Here is a 22,378-nt window from a genome sequence, read left to right as displayed (position 1 = left end):
ATAATATTGTCTAACTGAATATTTGGCTAAATATATTTAAAAAATAACTTATTGCGCAAGTAACTTGCATGGAAAATGCTACCGATATCCCAAACCATAAGTCCGTTTCATACAAGATATCACAGGAATACAATAATAACTTTTATACCTTAAAATGATTTTCAATGATCTCCATGAATAAAATCAATTATAAAATAAAAAATCATTGTTTTTTTTTGATAATTTTCAGCTTTATTTTTATGTTTATCTTATTTTATGTTACATTTATCTAGCCCTGACGTGGCACCCTCTGATTTTCATCTTTTCTCTTCCTTGAAGGTGTTTATGGGTGGAAAAAGGTTTTCTAATGACAATGAGGTCTATAGTGCCCTGAAACAATGGGCCTGAGGGACGGCAGGTTGATGAAAGTATCATACAGTTCATCCCTCGGCTCACAAAGTGCATTGAAGTTGAAAGATGACTACGTTGAAAAATAATGTTTGATATACCTTTCAGAATATGTAAATTTTTCATAAATATACTGCCGCTTTGATTTTAAAAAAATTGAGTACTTGGCACTTCATAAATAAAGACAAATTGCAATTGGAATTAAAAAAAAATCCATGATAATTAAACTTTCTTAACATTTCCAGGCCCCTTCAATTAACTTTCATAAGTTTTTCCCATAAAAAATTGTCGCTCTGTTGTAAAACATTTATCACACATGTACATTTGCTCCTTAGCGTACATTTCAATATTTTGATGTCTGAATAAGATGTAGGTAGTGAAAGTTGATAGCATTTATCACCAGTGCCATTGCATGTATCTCTTTCCTACTTTTATTCTGTGGAAATTTTCTTATGTATTAACTGATGCTTTTTGATGTTGTACTTATACTTAGTTTCATATCTACATATATCACACTTGTACATTTGAATCTCCGAAGGGTCTTTGTGGGTTAACTGATGATTTTTTAGACAATGCTTACGTTTAGTTTCGTAAGTACAAGCACCGCACCTGTACTTTTGAATTTCCGAGGCATATTTATGTATTAATTGATGTGATTTTAGATGTCTCTCATACTTTGTTTTGAAGCTACACATATCGCACTTGTACATTTGAATTTCTGAAGGGTTTTTGTGTGATAGCTGATGCCTTTTTAGATGATTCTTATATCTAGTTACATAATCACACACTTCACACTTGTACATTTGGATTTCAAACGGATCTTTGTGCAATAACTGATGATCTTTTAGACGACATTTATACCTGGTTTCGTAAATACAAGTCTCACACTTGTACAGTTCAATTTCTGGAGAATCTTTGTGTACCAATTGATGCTTTTTGATATTCTGTTTGTACTTAGTTTCGTATTTACACATGTCACATTTGTACATTTCGATTTCTGAAGGGTCTTTGTGCGATAACTGATGCCGTTTTAGATCTGCTTTATATTTAGTTTCGTAGGTGCAAGTGTCGCAAGTGTATATTTCAATATCCAAAGGGTCTTTGTGTGACAGTTGATGTACACTTAGACCACCCTTAAATTTAGTTTCAAAATTGCACGTTTTGCATCTGTATACTGGTTCTTCAAACCTGTCATTGTTTATTAACTGCCGGCAAGTTGGACTTTCCTTATCATGTATAAGTTCTGGAACAGCTTCCTGGTTTACACTACTGTCAAACTCGTCTTTGCGTTCGGATTTGCTTATTTGAACCTCTACTGTCTCGGACATATATTCCTTTTTTATTTCTCCTACATCTTTATAATTGTGCATTGTTTTGTTTTCGATTGTTTCATTATGTAAGTCGTATGAAGAAGGATCACTGAAAAAGTTAAGATTGTTTACAAACATGTCAAAAAAAGCAAGATAAAAAACATGATTTTCATTCTGCTGATAGAGCTTATTAGGACCTTTCAAAAATAGATATTTCTAGTGAAGCCAGAATATCGCTCAGAAGGAAGTTGGCGTTTGTTGCATGATAATATGCCATTTCATCGATCGAAATCTGTGACCGATTTTTTTTACTAAAAATTGCATTATAAATATCAACCTCTGCGCGTATTCGCCTGATTTGGCACCGTGCGACTTTTACCTTACCGCTGACTATACATGCCTTTAGACCATGCAAATCCCTGTATTGAGTTGGAAGGGGACTATTTTGAATAAGATTAATCGATTTTGTACAAAAAAACTTTTTGTTGTTATTTTTAAAAAGTCCTGGTTATTTTGGAAGGCACCTTGTATAACTATCCATCTATGTATTTGAATGTTTCTCAACTTTCTTACCTTTCCAAATCATTTACTTCACTTTTTATATCAACTTCTTTAATTTCGATCAGTGTTTCTTCCGTCCCTATCTCTTCTTCAGTTTTAATTGACCCTTCCATCGTCTGTTCGACTCCTAATCCTATTTCATCATATTCATTTCTAATAAATATATCACTACGCTTGAAATCTGTGATTTTGTCATCAAATATATCGTGAATTTGTGTTTCAACATCCAAGCAGGTCCTTATAAAAGTATTGTGAATGTTGAGTGAATCAAAACATTGCCTACAAACGACAGGATCTTCAGTGATGCCAAAATTCTACAACGTAAGAGTTTACATAGTACGAGTTTTTAAGATTTAAAATGAGAATGTATATTTACCACTTCTGAGATGCATCTATGGATCACCTCTAACATTATATCACAAAATGGCACAAATTCTTCGTTAGTTAACTGTAAACATAATCGACATATCTTCTGATCATCTTCTATTTTGACTGACGGCTTGTTCTCGTTTTTGTATAAATAAACTTCCCTTAAGTCAACAAAGGACATATTGGGTTTAACATAAGAAACAATCTTCTGCTCAACATACAAGCAAGTGGATTTGAAGTTAAATGCAGAGTACAGTTTAGCAGAACAGGTAGAACACATGACATGTTTATAGTTGTTAACCAAATCCTAAAATGTTTTGTTGAGAGCAAAATGAATAAACAGCATTAACGGACATCTGTTAATATAAAAAATTAATAGTTTTAAATGAAGAACTTACCAGATCCAGTGAAACAGATTTTAAAATTTCTCTTGTAGATTCTTCTATTCCTGTAAAATTTTCATTGCTCCTAGCAGTTTTATTGCAGAGCCTACAAAATATTCGTCTAGAATCTTCCATTTATGCATTATTTTTTCCTTTTTGATTATTGTAAAATTGTATCTAAAAACAATAACACGATTTATAACCTATATCCTCGTTAGTGACGGATGGGAGTATTCGAATGAAAAATCGAGCAGTATTCGATTCTTAAAAGTTGTTACTCTGAAATCAATATTTCCGTTCATTTGTCGAAAGTTTTCGAACGCTTTTAGTTCTCGATGGATGCTGATAAGTTCTCGAGAGCGAGATCTACTCGTACAGACGAATGAATCAAAATACTATTTGTGCATGACTTTAAATATTGTTTATTGAAAATAAACATACTGAAGTACCGAGTGTTTAAAAAATGTATTTAAAAGATAAATTTAAATAATTTTATACGAAACTTTACACAGTACGTATATGAACGGATGATCACATATTTTTGGAATAAAAATGAACCTGTATTAAAATCGTTTCGTTTGGCCGCCAGATGGCCTCAAAGTTCCTAAAAATTTTTTGAATTTTATAAAAATATTTCCAGTTGGTAGCTTATGCCGTTCGGAAGTTTTTCTTTTCTAAATTACAATACAATTTTTTAAATTTAATTTAGATGGGCGGTTTAGGTCCAAAAAATTATTATTAAATATTTATATATCTTGTACCTGTATTTACTAAAATCATCAATAAAGTTGCTACAAAAGTAGCTATTTAGTATTGGCAAACCTTCAACATGTTTATGTACATAATATCTCCATTCAAAGCAGTAACTATTATCAATTGTAAGTAAATGATACAAGCAGAATAATACAAAAGAACATTGTAAGTAGATATCTTTTTTTTCATTCTGTATCGAAAGTTTTTAGTTAGGTAATACAATATAGATTTGAAAACATTTAATCATTGTATGCGTACTTTTTCAATATTTATATATTTTCTTTACACTAACATTAGTATACCAAAAAGGTATCAAAATAGAAAAAAACTATGTCAGAAGATTTCATGAAATTGTTTTTATCTATCTCTTGAAAAGATACAAGTTCAAAATGTAATTTTGCTAATAAAAAATTGCATATCTTAATTTGAAAAGTACATACCTTTAATATGTATACAAAATTATAATAATGATGATGGAGACATCTACACATTAATTTTTTATTACCTTCCATCAAGGCGAGTCGAAAAACAATTAAAATACATGAGTATACTACTCTTGTGGGGGAGGTTAATATTTTATTAAACTTAATGACCTCAAAATATTTACAAATACACTCAAGACAAATAAAATAACATCTTTGTCATTTATGATTTTAAATACTGATCAGTGGTCACTATTTATAAATCTATTCAAGTAGGAGGCGTATCATTAATTGTCACAGTTGTTGCCCACTGTTAGCAAATTTTCTTTTTTCCATATTCTGTGAAGAAATTTTTTTTTTTTCTATTTTTAAATTCTTCAAGGATTTTTTTTTTCCATTTTTTGGAAAGGTTTTTTGGTTTTTTTTTTTTTTTATTTAAGGTTTTTGGAGCTTTTTTTTGGGCAAAAAAAAAATTCGGCAAGTATTCTAAATTGCGGAAGAAATTACAGCAACTGATTGATACAACTGAATTGATATTTGAAAACGAAGTGGAAACTGCTGTCAAAAAAGAACATTTTTTTTACGTTTACGTTTAACTACTTCCACATTTAATGATATAGGCACATACAAATAAAAATCTTTCATTTCCCAAAAACTGTAATTTTTCATAAAATTACATTAAAACACAACATTCTCTTTCACTGACTACAATTGGTGTAATTTTTCACGAGCTTCTTTTCAACCAATCAGAGATCGCATTATCTCTAGCATAGACTTAACAGTTTGTCATTGTCCATTGTAATTTTTCGTTACCAGTACTTAGCTCTGCAGTGTTGGTTGCCTAAACTCAGTGGCCACGTGGTTTGTATTCATTTATGAAGGCTGTGTACTAGGTTATGTAAGTTTTTTGAAAGCAACATTTTATGATAAAAAGAAGCAAATATCAAGTTAACACTTTAATACGTTTCCACTCTGAAAGAATCCTGGTGTTTTACTACATGACTTTTTTAACTCTGATGTTTGAAAAATGTTCATGTACTGATGGATAATTTGCAGGATGCGGTGTCATCATACGTATCATGTTCCCACTTTTGCACTGTTCAAGGGATTCCGATGTAACAATTGATGCTTTTTGACATTCTGTTTATACTTTGTTTCATATGTACATATGTCACATTTGTACATTTGGGTTTCAAAAGAATTTTTGTGTGTTAACTGATGTTCTTTTAAGCGATTCTTATGTTTAGTTTCGTAAGTACAACTATCACATTTGTACAGTTGAATCTCTGAAGAATCTTTGTGTATTAATTGATGCTTTTTGATATTCTGGTTGTACCTAGTTTCATATTCACATAGATCACATTTGTACATTTTGATTTCCGATGGATTCTTGTGTCTTAACTGATGAATCTTTAAACGATTCTTGTGTTTAGTTTCGTAAGTGCAAGTATCGCACTTGTACATTTGAGTTTCCGAGGAATCTTTGTGTATTAATTGATGAGATTTTAAATGTCTGTCGTACTTAGTTTCGAAACTACACATATCGCACTTGTAGATTTGAATTTCTGAAGGGTTCTTATGCATCAGTAACTGATGCCTTTTTAGATGATTCTTATATTTAGTTTCGTGATCACACATATCACACTTGTACATTTGGATTTCTGAAGGGTCTTTGTGCATTAACTGATGCCTGTTTAGCTTGCCCTTGAATTTTGTCTCATAATTACAAATATCGCATTTGAACAGTTGAATTTCTGAAGAATCCTTGTGCATTAAATTATGATTTTTGAAGTTCTGCTTATACTTAGTTTCATATCCACATGTATCGCATCTGTACATTTGGATTTCTGAAGGGTCTTTGTGTGTTACCTCGTGCCGCTTTAGGTGATCCTTATATTTAGTTTTATAATCACAAGCACCACACCTGTACATTTGAATTTCCGAAGGGTCTACGTGTTTTAACTGATGCATTCTTAGATGACCCCTGTGTTTAGTCTCGTAAGTACATGTATCACATTTGTACATTGTTGCTCCGGATGAGCCTTTGCTTATTAACTGTGGGCATTTGGAACTTTCCTTATGTCCCTGAGAAGTTTCCTGTTTTACAATATTGTTAATATCGGTTATGTATTCACTATTATATGGTGGTATATCAAAAGGAGCTTCATTTTTGCTTAATTGAAATTCTGCTGTGTCAGATCTATGTACATATTCACATTTTATTTCTCCTACATCTTCTGAAGTATGCCTTGTTTTATTTTTACTTGTTTCGTTATGTAAGGCATAAAAAAAGGAATCCCTGAAAAAAATTGTTTACACATTAATTTTATAAATACTTTTAGTGTGACTTCATGTCACAAGGAAGTAGCCGTCTTTGTCAAACAAAAATACAAGATATTTATTTGAATGAATACATTATTTAACAATTTAATGTTTGTTAAAACGGTCAGGTCCATTGTTGTTTATTATGCAATCATGCGCGGATCACTGAATGAACTAATGAACTGTCTAAATTTTAAGAAAGGTTGCCATTGCCTGTGAAAAAATATACCCCAAATATGCCAGATTTAAGCATGAGCAACATATTTTTTATTTAAGTGGAAAACAAAATATTCGAAAAAATAAACTGAGCTTCTGGGATCGTACCAAATCAGTTCGATTCAAATATTTTGATGGTACCGAACATTAATTTTGATGTCATAAACTATTTTGCTCAAATAAATTTGAATGACAGAAAATTGATAGCCTGATTAGGGCTTAAGACGATCAATGATGGGAGAGGGGTAGAAATATGATCGAGCAGAGTAGTAGGACTAGATTTATATCAGCTGGAGTAGATATACTCCGATAGGACTAATCGGATCACAATTTCCGAAAATCCATTTAGATTATTAATATTGAAGAAACATCGTAATTGTTTGTGTAATTACTACATAACGATTTATAATAAATCGTCTATGTAGAATTTCTCAACTTTCTCACCTTTCCCAATCATTTCCTTCACTTTTTATATCAACTTCTTCAGTTTTGATCAGCATTTCTCCTGCCTCTAGCTCTTTTTTAATTTTAATCGTCCCTTCCGCCCTCTCTTTAGTTCCTAATCCCTTTTCATCATTTTCACTTTTATTAAACGTATCACTATGCTCAAAACTTGTGATTTTATTGTGACCTATGTTGCGAATTTGCGTTTCAACATCCAAACATGTCCTTATGAAAGTATCGTGAATGCTGATTGAATCAAAACATTGCTTACAAACGATTGGGTCCTCAGTGATGAAAAAATTCTACAACACAAGAGTTTGTTAAGATTTTTAAATTTTATACATGTAAAATGACTATTTACCACTTCTGGGATATATCTATGAATCATCTCTAACTTCATTTCACAAAATGGCACAAATTCTTCGTGAACTAAGTGTAAACATAATCGACATATCTTCTGATCATCTTCTAGTTTAACCGACGTTTTGTTCTCATGTTCTTTCAAATAAACTTCTCTTAAGTTTACGAATGACACTTTGGGATTAACATAGGAAGTGATCTTGTGTTCAACATAGAGACAAGTGGATTTAAAACCAAACGCAGAGTACAGTTTAATAGAACAGGTAGAGCATATGACATGTTTATGGTTGACCAAGTCCTGAAATATTTTTATTGGAAAAGTACAAGTATTTGACTAGTAATACATTTGTTACTTCCAATTGACTTTAAAAAATTAGCCCTCTTAGCTTGGACATTAAAAATTTACATAGTTTTAAATTAATAACTTACCAGATTCAGCGAGACAGTGTTTAAAATTTTGTTTGTAGATTCATCTACCACTGTAAAATTTTCATTGCTTACAGTATTAATGCAAAGTCTGCAAAATATTCTTTTAGAATCTTCCATTTCTGTATTATTTTTAATAGAATAGAAATAAATAGAATTTATGAAATCATAACCTTTATACTTTATATTTGTACAACTGAAGTTACTTCTTCTTCTGCCCCTGTATGGTCTTCGTCCTAAACCTAACCGGAAACCTAAAAAGATGTAGACTGCGTCATCTACATGTAGCCAATGACAGCGGTTATTACCAACATAAAAAGTCCACAACTGATATAATTCGAGTTTCGCCGGCTCGTCTGTGTAAACCCCGGGGGTGGTGTCATGTTTATGGTTGGGTACGGTAGTACGGCTATGCAGCCTGGGAATTACACTGTCAAGTCTGGTTTGGACTGTCATAAGCGAAATAATACTTATACATGGAGATAATTTTTTTTTTATTTAAATCGGATTGGTTGAAAATTCTATTGGTCCTTGGTATATCTGTCATTTTTGCCGTCTACGTACTACGAGATTTAGATTTTTGCAGATCTGCATCCTAGATAAATGATACTGACCTGCATTTATATTCCTATGCAGAGTTGCCAGATGTGGCGATTTATCACTATTATGGCGACACAACATATTCGAATGGCTGTCAAAAATTTTTTGGCGATTTTTACTATAATTGTCTATTTGTACTTATGGTATCGCTTATTTTCCCATTACATGGTAAAGATNCATCGGGTTGTAAAACGGGTGGCGCCTTAAGAGAATTATTTTCAGTTATATCAACCCCACCCCCATTGCTGAGCTGAGCTAGGGCCAACCCTATAGTTGGAGAGAGCCTTATTGTCCTTGGAAAGGAAAATCTATTAAAATTTTATTTTACCACCCACAAGCTGGTAGCAAGATATTTATGGAAATATTTTCTTTTCACATATTAATAAATTTATTTAATTAACCTAGGGCCACCTAACATACTTTAACGTGTATCTAGTTCATTGATTATTTCAGATGACAAATTTTTGTCTATTGTTTTCCATCTAGTGGCGATAAAATTTCTCTGGCTGGCAACCTTGATCCCTAGTCCGATCCACAAAGTGGATAATTACAGTAAAAAAGAAAAAAACAACGGTTGTCGATCAAAATGAAGCAATTAACCAAGTATAATATTATCAAGTACCACAATGTACACAATTATTTTTTAGTTTTTAATACTTTTTACCATCTTTAATAATTTATAGCTCTCTGAAACTTGGCATAGGGGTCTTATAATAGCCAAACATGTTATCTACTAAAAGAGAAAAGATTGACCGACATTATTTTTTACTATATTTTTGCAGTTTGTAGAGATTTTGAGAAACAACAATTTATTTTCCTGTAAAAAGTTTTATTTGTAACAAAGTAAATACACAAATTAGGTGTAGTTAAACATCACTAAAAAGTTAAGTATAAATATTGAATTCTAGGCCATTAGAGAAAACCAGTTCTCTGGTTAATTTTCGATAGATTATACCATTTTTGAGAAATCCGAAAGAGAAAAAGAGTACAACCAAGTCAAAAATGGGCCGATGATTAAAGATCTAACAAAATTCGACTGCCACAGACTAATAAAAATCCATAGCAAGTAACAAAGTAAGATCGAAGAGCCTTGGTAACAGACTTGAAGCTGTGAGCCTCTAAAAAATCGTCAATAATTGCTCCTAAAATTACACTAACAGAGTTTTTTATACCTTGTCTGGGAAGTACATTTATCACAATTTGTGCATTTTCCTTCTTGAGGGATGGTGTTTCAATACATGAACAATTAAACTCTTTTTACATACGGTTTCAAAAACACATTCGTTGCACTTGAATAAGTCTACAGAATGTTTCTGTACAGAAAGACAGTTTGCAGGATAGCATTTATCACCAGGGCCATCATCTTCCTACTTTTGAGATGTGGAAGGGGTCTCATGTTTTGATTGATGCTTTTTGATATTATGCTTATACTTAGTTTCATATCTGCATAAATTACATTTATACATTTGGACTTCCAAGGGGTTTTTGTGCTTTAACTGATGATTTTTTAAACGATTCTTATATTTGGTTTCGTAAGTACAAGCATCACACTTATACATTTGGACTTGTGAAGAATCTGTGTGTATTAATTGATGTAATCTTAGATGTCTTTTGTACTTAGTTTCAAAATTGCATGTGTCACACTTGTACATTTGAATTTCTGAGGAATCTTTGTGTGTTAGTTGATGTGATTTTAGATGTCCCTTGTACTTAGTTTCGTAACTACAAGTATCACATTTGTACATTTGGATTTCCAAACGGCTTTTGTGTGTCAACTCGTGCACTTTTAGGTGCCTCTTGTGTTTAGTTTCATAATTACACACATCACAATTATACATTTGCGTTTCCGAAGAGTTTTTGTGTGTTAACTGATGAAATTTTAGACAATTCTTAGATTTAGCTTCGTAACTACAGGTATCACATTTGTACATTTGTATATCTGAAGGGTCTTTGTGGGTTGATTGATGCATTTTTAGTCATTTTGGGTATCTTGTCTCATAAGTACATACGTCACACTTGTACTTTTTGACTTCCGAAGGGTCTTTGTGCAATATTTGATGCCTCTTCAAATAACTCTTATGTTTAGTTTCGAAATTACACATTTCACATTTATACATCTGAACTTCCAACGGGTCTTTGTGAATTAATTGATGTTTTTTTACATGATTCTTATATTTCGTTTCATAACTACAAGTATCACATTTGTACATTTGGATTTCTGAAGGATCTTTGTGAGTTAACTGATGCTTATTTAGACATTTCTTGTATTTAGTTTCAAAACCACAAGCATCACACTTGTACATTTGGATTTCTGAAGAGTCTTTGTGAGTTAATTGATGTGGTTTTAGATGTCTCTTAAATTTAGTTTCAAAATTGCATGTATCACACTTGTACATTTCAGTTTCTGAAGGATCTTTGTGTGTTAACTGATGCATTTTCATATGACTCTTATGTGTAGTTACATAATTACACATATTGCATTTGTGTAAACATGCTTCAGAAGAGTCTTTGCTTGTTGACTCGCGGCATGTGGAACTTCCCTGTTCCAGAGCAACCTCCTGTTTCAGATCATTGTTTAACTCGTTTTTGTATTCACTTTTGTGTAATTTTACATTTATTGGTGACTCACATTTGCTTAATTGAACTTCTGTCCCACATTCAAGAATAGATTCATTTTTTATTTCTCTTGCATCTCTGTTATATAAGTCACATGAAAAGGAATTCCTGAAAGAAAATTATTCACAATAACATATAGAGGGTGAATATGCAGTGCCTATTTTAACAAGGGGTATAATTTGCGATGTAAATAAATCTGAAAATCAATATTCTCACCTTTCCCAATCATTTTCCTCACTTTTAACGTCAACTTCTTTAGTTTCGATCATCATTTCTTCCCTCTCTAGCCCTTTTTCAATTTTAATTGATCTCTCCATCTGTAATCCGATTCCATCATTTTCGTTATTAATAATCATATTACTATGCTCAAAATCTGTTCTGTTTTCGCATATGTTCTGAACGTTGGTTTGAACATCCAAACAGGTCCTTATAAAAGTATCGTGAATGCTTAGCGAATCTAAACATTGCCTGCAAACAACTGGGTCTTCGGTGACGTCAAAATCCTACAACATAAAAGTTCTTAAAAATATTAACGTTTTTAAGCTTTAAAATGTGCTTAAAACGGATATTTACCACTTGCGGGATGTATCTATGAATCACGTCTAAGTTTATTTCATAAGATGGCACATATTCTTCATTAATTAACTGCAAACATAATCGACATATTTTCTGATCATCTTCCATTTTCACCATGAAACTGTTCTCGTGTTCCTTTAAATAAACTTCTCTTAAGTTGACGAAGGTCACTTTTTCAGGAATCACATAAGAAGCAATCTTCTCCTCAAGGTAAAGACAAGTGGATTTAAAGTTAAAAGCAGAGTATAGTTTAACAGAGCAGTTAGAACACACGGCATGTTTATAGTTGTTGTCCAAGTCCTGAAATATACTTTTTACAGAGAATGATATTATTTTACCAGTAATTCTTTTGCTTAATTTGCAACATTAATAACTTACTAGATACAGCGAAACCGTTTTTAAAATTTCCCTTGTTGATTCGTCTATCAATGTAAAATTCCCGTTGCTCACATTATTAAAGCAAAGCTTGCAAAGTTTTCCTTTAGAACTTTCCATTTATGTATTTTTTTTCTTTTTTGACTATCTTTAACTTAAAAACAGAACCTAACCTCGATTTATCAGTTCGCTCCATAAAACTAGAGATGTGTTGCGATTTCACTGTCTGCTACTTTGGCGGTGTTCCCTATTTGTCACTGGTGTAGAAAAGAGGTGATTTTTCGGAACGTTTGCTGTAATTCCATGGTGCGTGCCATGTGGTCGTGTGAAATTTGAGCGAATACGCCTATCTATAATAAATAAACGTAGGAAAACAGTTTTAAAAATTTTGTTACGACTGCGAACTGGCGCAAGAATGTAAATAAACAGACCTTATTTCCACTATTTGGTCACATGAATAAAAAAAAACAGATGGGCATATTCGCTCAAATTTCACGACCCGTACCATGCCAAAGCTGTTATGTGGAATGACTCTTACAAGTGTCAGCGGCATCGGCGCAGAGCAGATTCTCGATCAGCGATCAGAGATATAAGAGCGTCTAATCGAACCACCCACAGATAACGACGAAAACGAACCACATATAGATGTTTCGTCGTCAATAACACTATAGCCGCCGTCTCTAAGTCCGTCAGAAATTGATGAAGAATATAATAGTGACGGAAGTAGTACGTCGTCAGGAGAAATCCGCATGAATGAGGTAGACCAATAAAGAGAGGTAAATTCACATAGTGAACTTCAAAGGGATACATACAAAAATCGGCTCTTTTCAGAGCCACCAAAACGATTAAAAAGGAATTCGAAAAAAACCTCAACAAATATAATAAAATGTAAAAAAAAAAAACATCTTAAAACGCCTATAATAATGTCCTTTAAACAAACCTCAAAAAGGAAGAGTCATATAAATCCGCCGCAACCAACATTAAAATAATTAAAATAGAAAAAAGCGAGTACTCGCCGCTTCGCGGCTCGCAAGTATACCACCCACTTGCAAGTAAGAACGCGAAACAGTAACCTTAAAAATCCAACGTCCAAATAAAGAAAAATAGGGCCGCCGAAACCAAAACAAATAGCGGAAAGGCCCTTCGGGCCCCTCGCCTCACCACTTCGCGCCACTATATCTCTGTCAGCGATCAGCATTTGAACTAGTCACAGTACAGTTGCGCTTGAATTTATGGTGTCGCATTAATTAAAGTCATCATGTTTCAGCGACTACAAAAGAGAGATGCGACACATTCGTATATTATTATGACATATGTACATAAATTATAATTAAAAATATTTTTCTTATTACTTGTAGGGTTTATTACTTTAGTTTGTTTTTGTAATGGATTAAAGTCTCTAAATACATACACTGATTAATTTTTTTATGCTATATACTGATATTTCATCCTTTAGTTTTTCTTTGAAGTGTAGGTCCTTTTCTTGTGTAGTTTATAAATAAAAGCGTGGTTCCGTTCCTACTGTGGCCCTTTGATCTTGTCGTTCTTTCTCTGGATTCTTGTCTTTTTGTTGTATTAGTTATCAAAATTTCAGTCTTATCTGTGTTTTGTTCTTCTTTATTAACTGTTTGTTGTTTTTCTAACTTTAACAAATTCTTCATGATATATTTTACTGCATTTATTATTAGGAAATTGCTTTTAATTATCACCTTTTTATTTTGGCTTTGGGCAATTTTTTTGTTTAGTACATTTTTTGCACTTCACGACCCTTGATTAAATCATTTCCAATTAATGTAACAGTTTTTCAAAATTCAATTTGACTTCGCTATTAGTAATATCACTTTGCATTATCAAACTATTATCTTTAAATGTACAAGAATAAAACGGAGGACAGTTTGATATGTTTTCTCGACAGCGGGTTGAATGGGAATGATTGCAGCATCATTTACATGGGTATAAAGACTAATGTTTCCACTCAGAATTAGTCATTTCTCTATACTATAGAAGTACTTCCTTTCAGAAATCAAATGTTTCCTTTGACTTTTGAAATAGAGGGCAGAGTTAAGTGGTCAAGCTCAGTCAAGGTCAGAAGGTGCAGATAATTGAGACAGCAATAGGAGAAGTAACCTACTATTACATTTTTTTGCTCTCACAATCAGTGATATGAAAATCAAAACTTACTGTACATACTTTGAAACATATATGTATCAGAACAAATACGTCCTGCTGAAATGCTGTAATAAATGATAAAAGAAAAATCATAGCTGTAACATAATCTTCTGATAGGGAACGGTGTTATAGTAATATAGGTACAGCGGTATAAAATCAGCATGTATAGTTAAATTTTATTTAATTCGTTTAAATCCTACAATATAAAAACTATAACAGGGTTGAAAACTAATTCCAGGTCTTAAAAATAACAGTAATAAAATACAAATGGGAATAGTGTTAACAATATACTGTTCTCTCACACCTATTCCCACCAAAAAAAGAATTACATTAAAATTATAAATTATACAGGGTGATTTCACTTTAAATACGGAAACTGCAGGAATAGATTAACTGCTAAAAAATAAGTAGAGTTTGCTCTATAAACTTTTTTCCTAGGGGGCGTGGTATTCGAGATACAGAGTGTTCAAGTTTCCAAAAAAAATTATATTTACTGTAACATCATATTGCGCTGAACGATTTGAATGACATTTACTACAGCGTATTCACTTAATTAGACCTTTTATTGAATGTAATATTAACCACGTGGCTTTAACCAGTGGTGTGCTACTAAAGGTTACGTTCCGTTCTCCCATGAAAAAAAAAATACTCCACTGGCGGTTTTTTGTAGAAATAACGTTAAATTCAGTTACTGTTACGATAAATGAATGAAAAGTGTTTCTTGGTGTTTTTTTAATAATAGCAGCCGTTTAGGGGATAATTTACTTATTTGCCGACCATAATCTACAAAAATTGATAGTTTTTTCTGCATTATCAGTTAGTAAGCTTTACGATGATCTCATTTTAGTATTATAATTAGCTTTGTTTATTTATTCCTGAAGCGCTGCAGTTCTTGGGCTTATGAACACGAGACGAATTGTGGCAAAGAATAGAGGAAAATTGTAATCTCCTCAAGGGAAATCATGCCATGATAAGTTCCCTATAAATAGCCTGATTAGAAGATGTCAAAAGTGTACCTAGGCGAATGGACTTTTGGACAATTAACTTTTGTACGACTAGTTACTCGGTTACTTACTCGACCTATTTGCTCATGCTATTTTACTATTTAGTGTGATATTTTTTCCAGAAATAAAATTATTTTTACAAAAAACTGCCAGTGGTGTATTCTTTTCTCAGGCAAAGTTAGCGGATGCTTTAGTAGCACCTCACTGGTTAAAACCAGGAGGTTTTCATCAATTAAACGGATTAATTTATAAGGAAAATTAAATGAAACGTAAAAACAAGTAAACAGATCTCCTAAACGGCTGTTACTATTAAAAAACATCAAGAAACATTTTTTCTACAAAAAACCGCTTGTGGCATATTTTTTTCTAGGGAAAATGGGGTGGCACCTTCAGTAGCACGCCACTGGTTAATACCACGAGGTTAATATTACATTGAATAAGTAAAAGGTCTAATTAAGTGGATACGCTGCAGTTAATTTAATTCAATTCCGTCAGCACATTATGCAGATATGGCACAAAATACATATTTTTTAGTAAACTTTAACACCTTGCATCTCGAATACCGAGTCCCGCAGGAAAAAAGTTTATAAAGCACTCTAATTATTTGTCGTTAATGAATCTAGTCCTGCAATTTCTGTGTTTAAACTGAAATCACCCTTTATATAGGATGCATGGTGAATCTATTCTATTTATCTATTTAATTTCATATTGTTATACAAAGTGTCTACACCAGTCAAAACTGAAGAAGGAAACACATTAAAATAAAGTAAAATAGCTTATAGCCTTAACAATAATTAGAACAGAATAGAACCTTATATGTGTTTTAACAGCGGATATAATTTGCGATGTAAATTGAATCCAGATATTCATTTTTTCTTAAATTAATATATGTTATGTAATGATCTATTACATGTTGTACATAATAAATTGTATCGCTATTTAAAATACACACTTACACATCTAAGGTTCACAATGAATTTTGGCTCACTACGCTCTAAATATACAAGTATACATGCTCTAACATTTGCGATGGGTGTCATATTAACATTTGTAGCTCTTAATTACGTCCATTTTTGACTACATTTTGCAAGATACACGAAGAGAGGTAATTCACACCCGCAAACGTTTTTTATGCATCAATTGAGGTCTCCTCAAAGACTCTTTATGTTCAGTTGTTAGCAAAGCACAAGGGTACGTTCGCAATTAAGGAGTCTCTCTATATTTCTGTATTTAGTTTCATAATCGTAGTCGTTACACCTGTACAATTGAACCTGTGAAGGATCTTTATGCTTAAGTTGGCGCTGTTTGATACCATTCCTGAAAAGGTGTCCCAAAAGAAATGCAGGATTTCATATGAGGAAAAAAAGATTTAATTACAAAGCTGGCAAAGTTTTTACATGTTATTAAAAGGATAGATGTCCTCCGTGACTCACCTGACATACTCGACTTCTTTTAAAAAAATTCTGTATTACGCTTTCACATATCTGCGGCTGAATTTCGCTGATAACTCTCCGAATTTCTGGCTTTAATTCAAAATCACCCGGGAAAAAATCGAAGAATGTTACACGAGATGAATTGTCCATTAAATTTCTGCCGTAACAAGTGGATAGTTTTACGGGCCTTATGGCAGATGGAACTATCCTGCCGGATCCACATGTAATCCAAATCCATGCCATCCAAATGACCACAAAAGTTCAATAGTATCTCTTGATATCGTTCTCTATTGACAGTTACTACGTTCCCAGTCTCATTTTCAAAATAGAACAAACCAAACAACCTACCAGCATAAAATTCACACCACATTATCACTCTTTGGGTATACAGTAGTCGTTGTTAAATGACCCGGAGATTGTCTGCCGTAAATTTGACAGTTTTGCTTTTTCATATACCCACTAAGATGGAAATGCACCTCGTCACTAAAGTTGATTTTCCAAGCAACATCATCATCCAGTTGTTGCTGCTCCAACATCCAATCAACGAATGTCCAGCACATTACCTGAATCTTGAATGGATGCAGGTGCAGATCTTTTGTTAAAATCCGCTGCATTGTACTTTTTGAAATGTTTAATTACAATAACCGACGGCGTACTCTTGTAATATTTTCGGCTAAACAGCCAGTACGAGGCCGTCCTATTCCTTTACAAGCTTTTATTTAACATGCCTTGTTAGAATGGGTCAAATATTGTAACTGAATTTTGAAACAGTTATCCTCTACCGATTGAATTGAAGTTTTGCATACACGTTTAGTTTGGACGACAATGCATGGTTAGCTATGTTACGCGTCATTCTAAATCCAATATAGCGGAGCACCAAAGATGGCGGACCAGTTATTTTTTATGCACCTCCATGAAAGGGGTTGTTGAGAAGAATACGAAAATAAAATAAAATGACGTCACCAAAAGCTCGTTTTTTTTAAAAAAAAATTTTACACATGAACTTATTGTTTGCAACCGAACCTGTTTGTTCAAATTTGATCACAGCCCCACAAAAAAAAAAGTGGCAGGTCCGATAGACAAGACCATGGTATCCATATGGTTTTGGGGTTGCTGAATCCGAATCCGGTGTCCGTTTGAAACGATTAGCTCTGGTTTAAGGTCAGTTCAAGGTCAAACGTAGAAAATCAATTATCAACAACTTAAACCTAGGTATTTATTTTTCAACTTTATGTATCGTTTTTGGGGTGGCTGAATCCGAATCCGGTGTCCGTTTGACGCGATTAGCTCTGGTTTAAGGTCAGTTCAAGGTCAAATGTAGAGAATCAATTGCCAACAAAGTAAATCTACATATCTATAAGTTTTTGGGGTCGCCGAATCCGAATCTGATGTCCGTTTGACTCAATCAGATCTGGGTTGAGGTCAGTTCAAGGTCAAATGTGGAGAATCAATTGAAACCAAAGTAAACTTACATATCTATACGTTTTGGGGGTCGTTGAATCCGAATCTGATGTCCGTTCGAAACGTTCAGGTCTATTAAATACTTTCCAATAGGAATCAGATCAATTAGCTTACGAAAGATACTTATATAAATATTTTGGTTTTAAACCTAAGTGAAAAATTTGATTGGGTTTGAGCAGAGAGAAAGGTTTCACCAAGATATTAAAGGGCGAAATTTGGGTGGCAATGAAACTGGCAGAGAATGGAGCAGAGTTCCTAATATCATGGCTAAAAAAATACTAAACAAGCTCGAAAAGTGCAAGCTTTTTACTATCAGTACAGAAATAAGGAATATTTTTCTAACGATGAAGAATTTTCCTTAGGTTACTACAATGATATTGTTGGATAAATCACTTCAAACATGGATGTTGTAAACCTAACGCAGATTGAAATAAGAGTGCCATATTTTGAGGATAGTCTTACATAGGATCAAATATGAACAACGTAAATGGCTTTACAATTGACCTTGAACTAACCTTAAACCAGAGCTAATCGCGTCATACGGACACCAGATTCAGAATCGATGAACTCAAAAACGTATAGATACGTAGGTTTAGTTTGTTGACAATTGATTTTCTACATTTGACCTTGAACTGACCTAAAACCAGAGCTGAACGCGTCAAACCAACACCGGATTCGGATTCAGCGATCCCAAAAACGTATAGATACACAGGTTTAGTTTGTTGACAATTGATTTTCTACATTTGACCTTGAACTGAGCTTAAGCCAGAGCTAATCGTGTTAAACGGACACCGGATTCGGATTCAGCGACAACAAAACTATATGGATACCATGGTCTTGTCTTTCAGACTTGGCACTTTTTTTTTTGTGGACCTGTGTAGTTAATCATTTCAATTTCTTCATTGGGGGGCAATGGTTCTTCCAAAATTTTCAAGTAATTTGCACACCATCTCAGCTACACACTCTCCGTACTTTTAAGGAATTTTCACAATCATCATTCGCTCTTCTGTTGTATAGTGCTCGATTTTGTCTAACCGCAACCTGTTTACTACAACATGCGACCCTGTACAATGAATATAGCGCACAACGCAAACCCTGCGTTACTTTTGGGACACCCTTTATTTAGTTTTGTAATCGCAGTCTTTACGTCTCTATGTTTGAATTTGCGAAGGGCCTTTATGTTTCAGTTGGTGCCGTTTCAAATTACTCTTATATTTAGTTTTATGATCGCAGTCATTACACCTGTACATCTGAACCTGCGAAGAATCTTTATGTTTCAGTTGGTGCTGTTTGATAACATTCTTATATTTACTTTTGAAATTGCAGTCGTTACACCTGTACATTTGAACCTGCGAAGGATTTTTATGTTTCCGTTGGTGTTTTTTGATATTATCCCTGTATTTACTTTCATAACTGCAATCATTACACCTGTACATTTGAACCTGCGAAGGATGTTTATGTTTCAGTTGATGCCGTTTGATATGACTTTCATATTTATTTTCGTAATCGCAGTCGTTACATTTGTACATCTTTGTCTGAGAAGGATTTTTATGTTTCCACTGCTGCTTTTTGATATGACACTTATATTTAATTTCGTAATTGCAATCAATAGACCTGTACATTTGAACCTGCGAAGGATTTTTATGTTGCGGTAGATGCCTTTTGATATGACTCTTATATTTAGTTTCGTAATCGCAGTCGTTACACCTATACATTTGTACCTGTGAAGGATCTTTATGTTTCAGTTGATGCCGTCCGATATTGTCCTTGTACTTAGTTTCGTAATTGCAGTTGTTACACCTGTACATTTGAATCTGTGAAGAATCTTTATGTTTTAGTTGGTGCTGTTTGATGACATTCTTGTATTTAGTTTTGAAATGACAGTCGTTACATCCGTACATTTGAATTTGCGAAGGATCTTTATGTTTCAGTTGGAGCTGATTGTGGTTGTTACGCCTGTACATTTGAACCAGTGAAGGATCTTTATGTTGCAGTTGGTGCCGTTTCATATTAGCCTTATATTTAGTTTCATGTTCGCAGTCATTACACCTGTACATTTGAATCTGCGAAGCATCTTTATGTTTTAGTTGGTGCTGTTTAAAAACATTCTTGTATTTAGTTTCATAAATGCAGTTGTTACATCTATACATTTGAATTTGCAAAGGATCTTTATGTTTCAGTTGGTGCCGTATCATATTGTCTTTATATTTAGCTTCGTAATCGCAGTCGTTACATCTGTACATTTTGATCTGTGAGGGGTCTTTATGTCTCAACTGGTGCCTATGAAGTAATTTCTTATTTTCAGTTTCATACTGACACAATTCACATTTATACGCTTCCGAATCATTCTCGTGTCTCACACACTGTGCCTCAAAAAGGCTCTTGCTTCTAGTTTCATAAATACATTTATCACATTTGCACAATACTTTGCACTCCTGCTTGGTTTTCGTATTACATTTGCTCTCCAATCCGTTTTCATGTTTATATCCTTCCTCTTCTGCATCTTTACAAACATTCTTCTCGAATGGTTCATTATCGGAGCTCTGCACTGGCGTGTCGCTGAAAAATTTGCATATACAACTTCATTTAAATCACACAAAGTGTTTTAGAATTATATGTAGTGAAACTAAAATTTTTTGCCAACTTTGATGCCCTTTTACATTGGTGTTACAAGTAGTACATTTTTTTTTAGAAAAAGATTGAAAATCAAGTGTGATACAAACTTATCAGGTATTCGTGGTTAGGTGAGTACCACGACTAGGCACCGTGCCGTTTTTTAATTTAATACTAATGTAATCTTCTCTTACCTTCTTTCCTCATCTTCAGATTTTATGTCGTCACATTCAGTTTTCATTGTCATTTCCATCTCGTTAATATCTAATTCACTGTTCAGACTTTCACTCTTAACGAATAAATCAGATGATGACGTATCTATATGATTTTCTGTACCTTTAAGTTTTTCCTCTACTTCTAAGCATTCTCTTAAGAAACTGTTGTGGGTACACAGAGAATCAAAGCATGGCTTACATATAACGGGATCTTTGATAATATTTATATTCTGCAAAGTAATTTTCTTAAATTGTGAAAAATGAAAGTATTTAATATAGTTCATACCATTTCAGGAGTCAATTTCTCAATAGCTTGGAGTTCCTCTTCACGTATGCAGGTAAACTCACTTTTTACTACCTTCATACACAATCGACATATTTTCTGACTGTCTGAAATATCCATTGACTCGCTTCCCTTTTCCTTCGTGTACACTTCTTTCATATCGAGCTGTAACATCTTTTCGCAATCCACGTATGGAATAATTGTTTTATCAGTATTCAGACATATCGACTTGAATTCTAATGCTGCGTATAATTTTCTTCTGCAAGCATTACATAAAAGCTCTTTGCTCTCATCATCAAATTTCTAAAATATATGCAACTTTAACCAAACAAAGACACAATAATTATGGTAGAAAATAACAACTACTGTGAAGTCGCTACACACACGTTGGGATCATTGAGAGGTCTATGAACTGAGATAATGGAAACTAATATATTTCATTCACTTACCACTTTCACTAAAAGAACGTCTAGAATATCTCTGATAACGTTGTCTATCACCTCAAACCTTTTAACGATTACAGTTTTAAGGCAAAGCCTACACGAAGTTTCTTGAATACCAGTCATTACAACAATTTTCTTTGTAATGTAAAAATAAACCCGTCAAATGTGACTTGCGTTGCTCTTTTAACCTCAATTCAATTAAAAAATGGAATTAGAGGTGGGCAAGATCTGCATCATACGAATATATATTATACCCATCTCTAATGGGAATCGGTTCATGTGAATACCGGTACAGATATATGTAATTAGAATATATACGAGACAGAGAGTGATGCAAGAAATTGTATTAAGTATAAGCGATAGAGGCGCACGGTACGGTATGATTTTTCTGAGTACCCGTTTTTTTCATTACGATACTTGACATTTTGCACCGGTATTACAACTTGCGATAGAATACGGTCCGGTTCCGGTACATTTTCTGCCAATACCTATGGGCAGTGAAGTAGTTTACTTGCGACTTTCCAAAAAAGTGACGAACTATCAGTAGATATAAAGTTATTAGCGTTAAACTCGATGGTAAATAGCGAAGTACGAAGTATGTGTGACTATAGACTAGCAATTGCAATTCAATCAGTTT

At 33.3% G+C, this 22,378-nt stretch overlaps 2 protein-coding genes across 2 annotated transcripts; both read right to left on the bottom strand.

The window, feature by feature from the left end:
• Positions 1 to 230: 230 nt before the first annotated feature.
• Positions 231 to 2,913, bottom strand: LOC108915346 (zinc finger protein 836-like). Its single transcript, XM_023456270.1, has 3 exons — positions 2,635 to 2,913; positions 2,271 to 2,572; positions 231 to 1,806 (listed from the first exon to the last, which is right to left on the bottom strand). The coding sequence occupies exons 1-3, from the start codon at positions 2,905 to 2,907 to the stop codon at positions 819 to 821; spliced, it is 1,563 nt and encodes a 520-aa protein (XP_023312038.1). The 5' UTR covers positions 2,908 to 2,913; the 3' UTR covers positions 231 to 818.
• Positions 2,914 to 4,882: 1,969 nt separating this feature from the next.
• Positions 4,883 to 21,899, bottom strand: LOC108915345. Its single transcript, XM_018721358.1, has 12 exons — positions 21,748 to 21,899; positions 21,302 to 21,601; positions 20,995 to 21,245; positions 19,661 to 20,746; positions 12,124 to 12,232; positions 11,743 to 12,045; positions 11,386 to 11,672; positions 10,948 to 11,277; positions 7,957 to 8,044; positions 7,529 to 7,825; positions 7,168 to 7,469; positions 4,883 to 6,484 (listed from the first exon to the last, which is right to left on the bottom strand). Exons 1-12 carry the CDS (start codon positions 21,862 to 21,864, stop codon positions 5,263 to 5,265), a joined length of 4,692 nt encoding a protein of 1,563 aa, XP_018576874.1. The 5' UTR covers positions 21,865 to 21,899; the 3' UTR covers positions 4,883 to 5,262.
• Between the last annotated feature and the right edge of the window lie 479 nt (positions 21,900 to 22,378).

The sequence above is a fragment of the Anoplophora glabripennis genome, unplaced genomic scaffold, assembly GCF_000390285.2.
Source record: "Anoplophora glabripennis isolate ALB-LARVAE unplaced genomic scaffold, Agla_2.0 scaffold1339, whole genome shotgun sequence".
Lineage (NCBI taxonomy): Eukaryota > Metazoa > Arthropoda > Insecta > Coleoptera > Cerambycidae > Anoplophora > Anoplophora glabripennis.
This window is presented reverse-complemented; position numbering and strand designations above follow the sequence as displayed.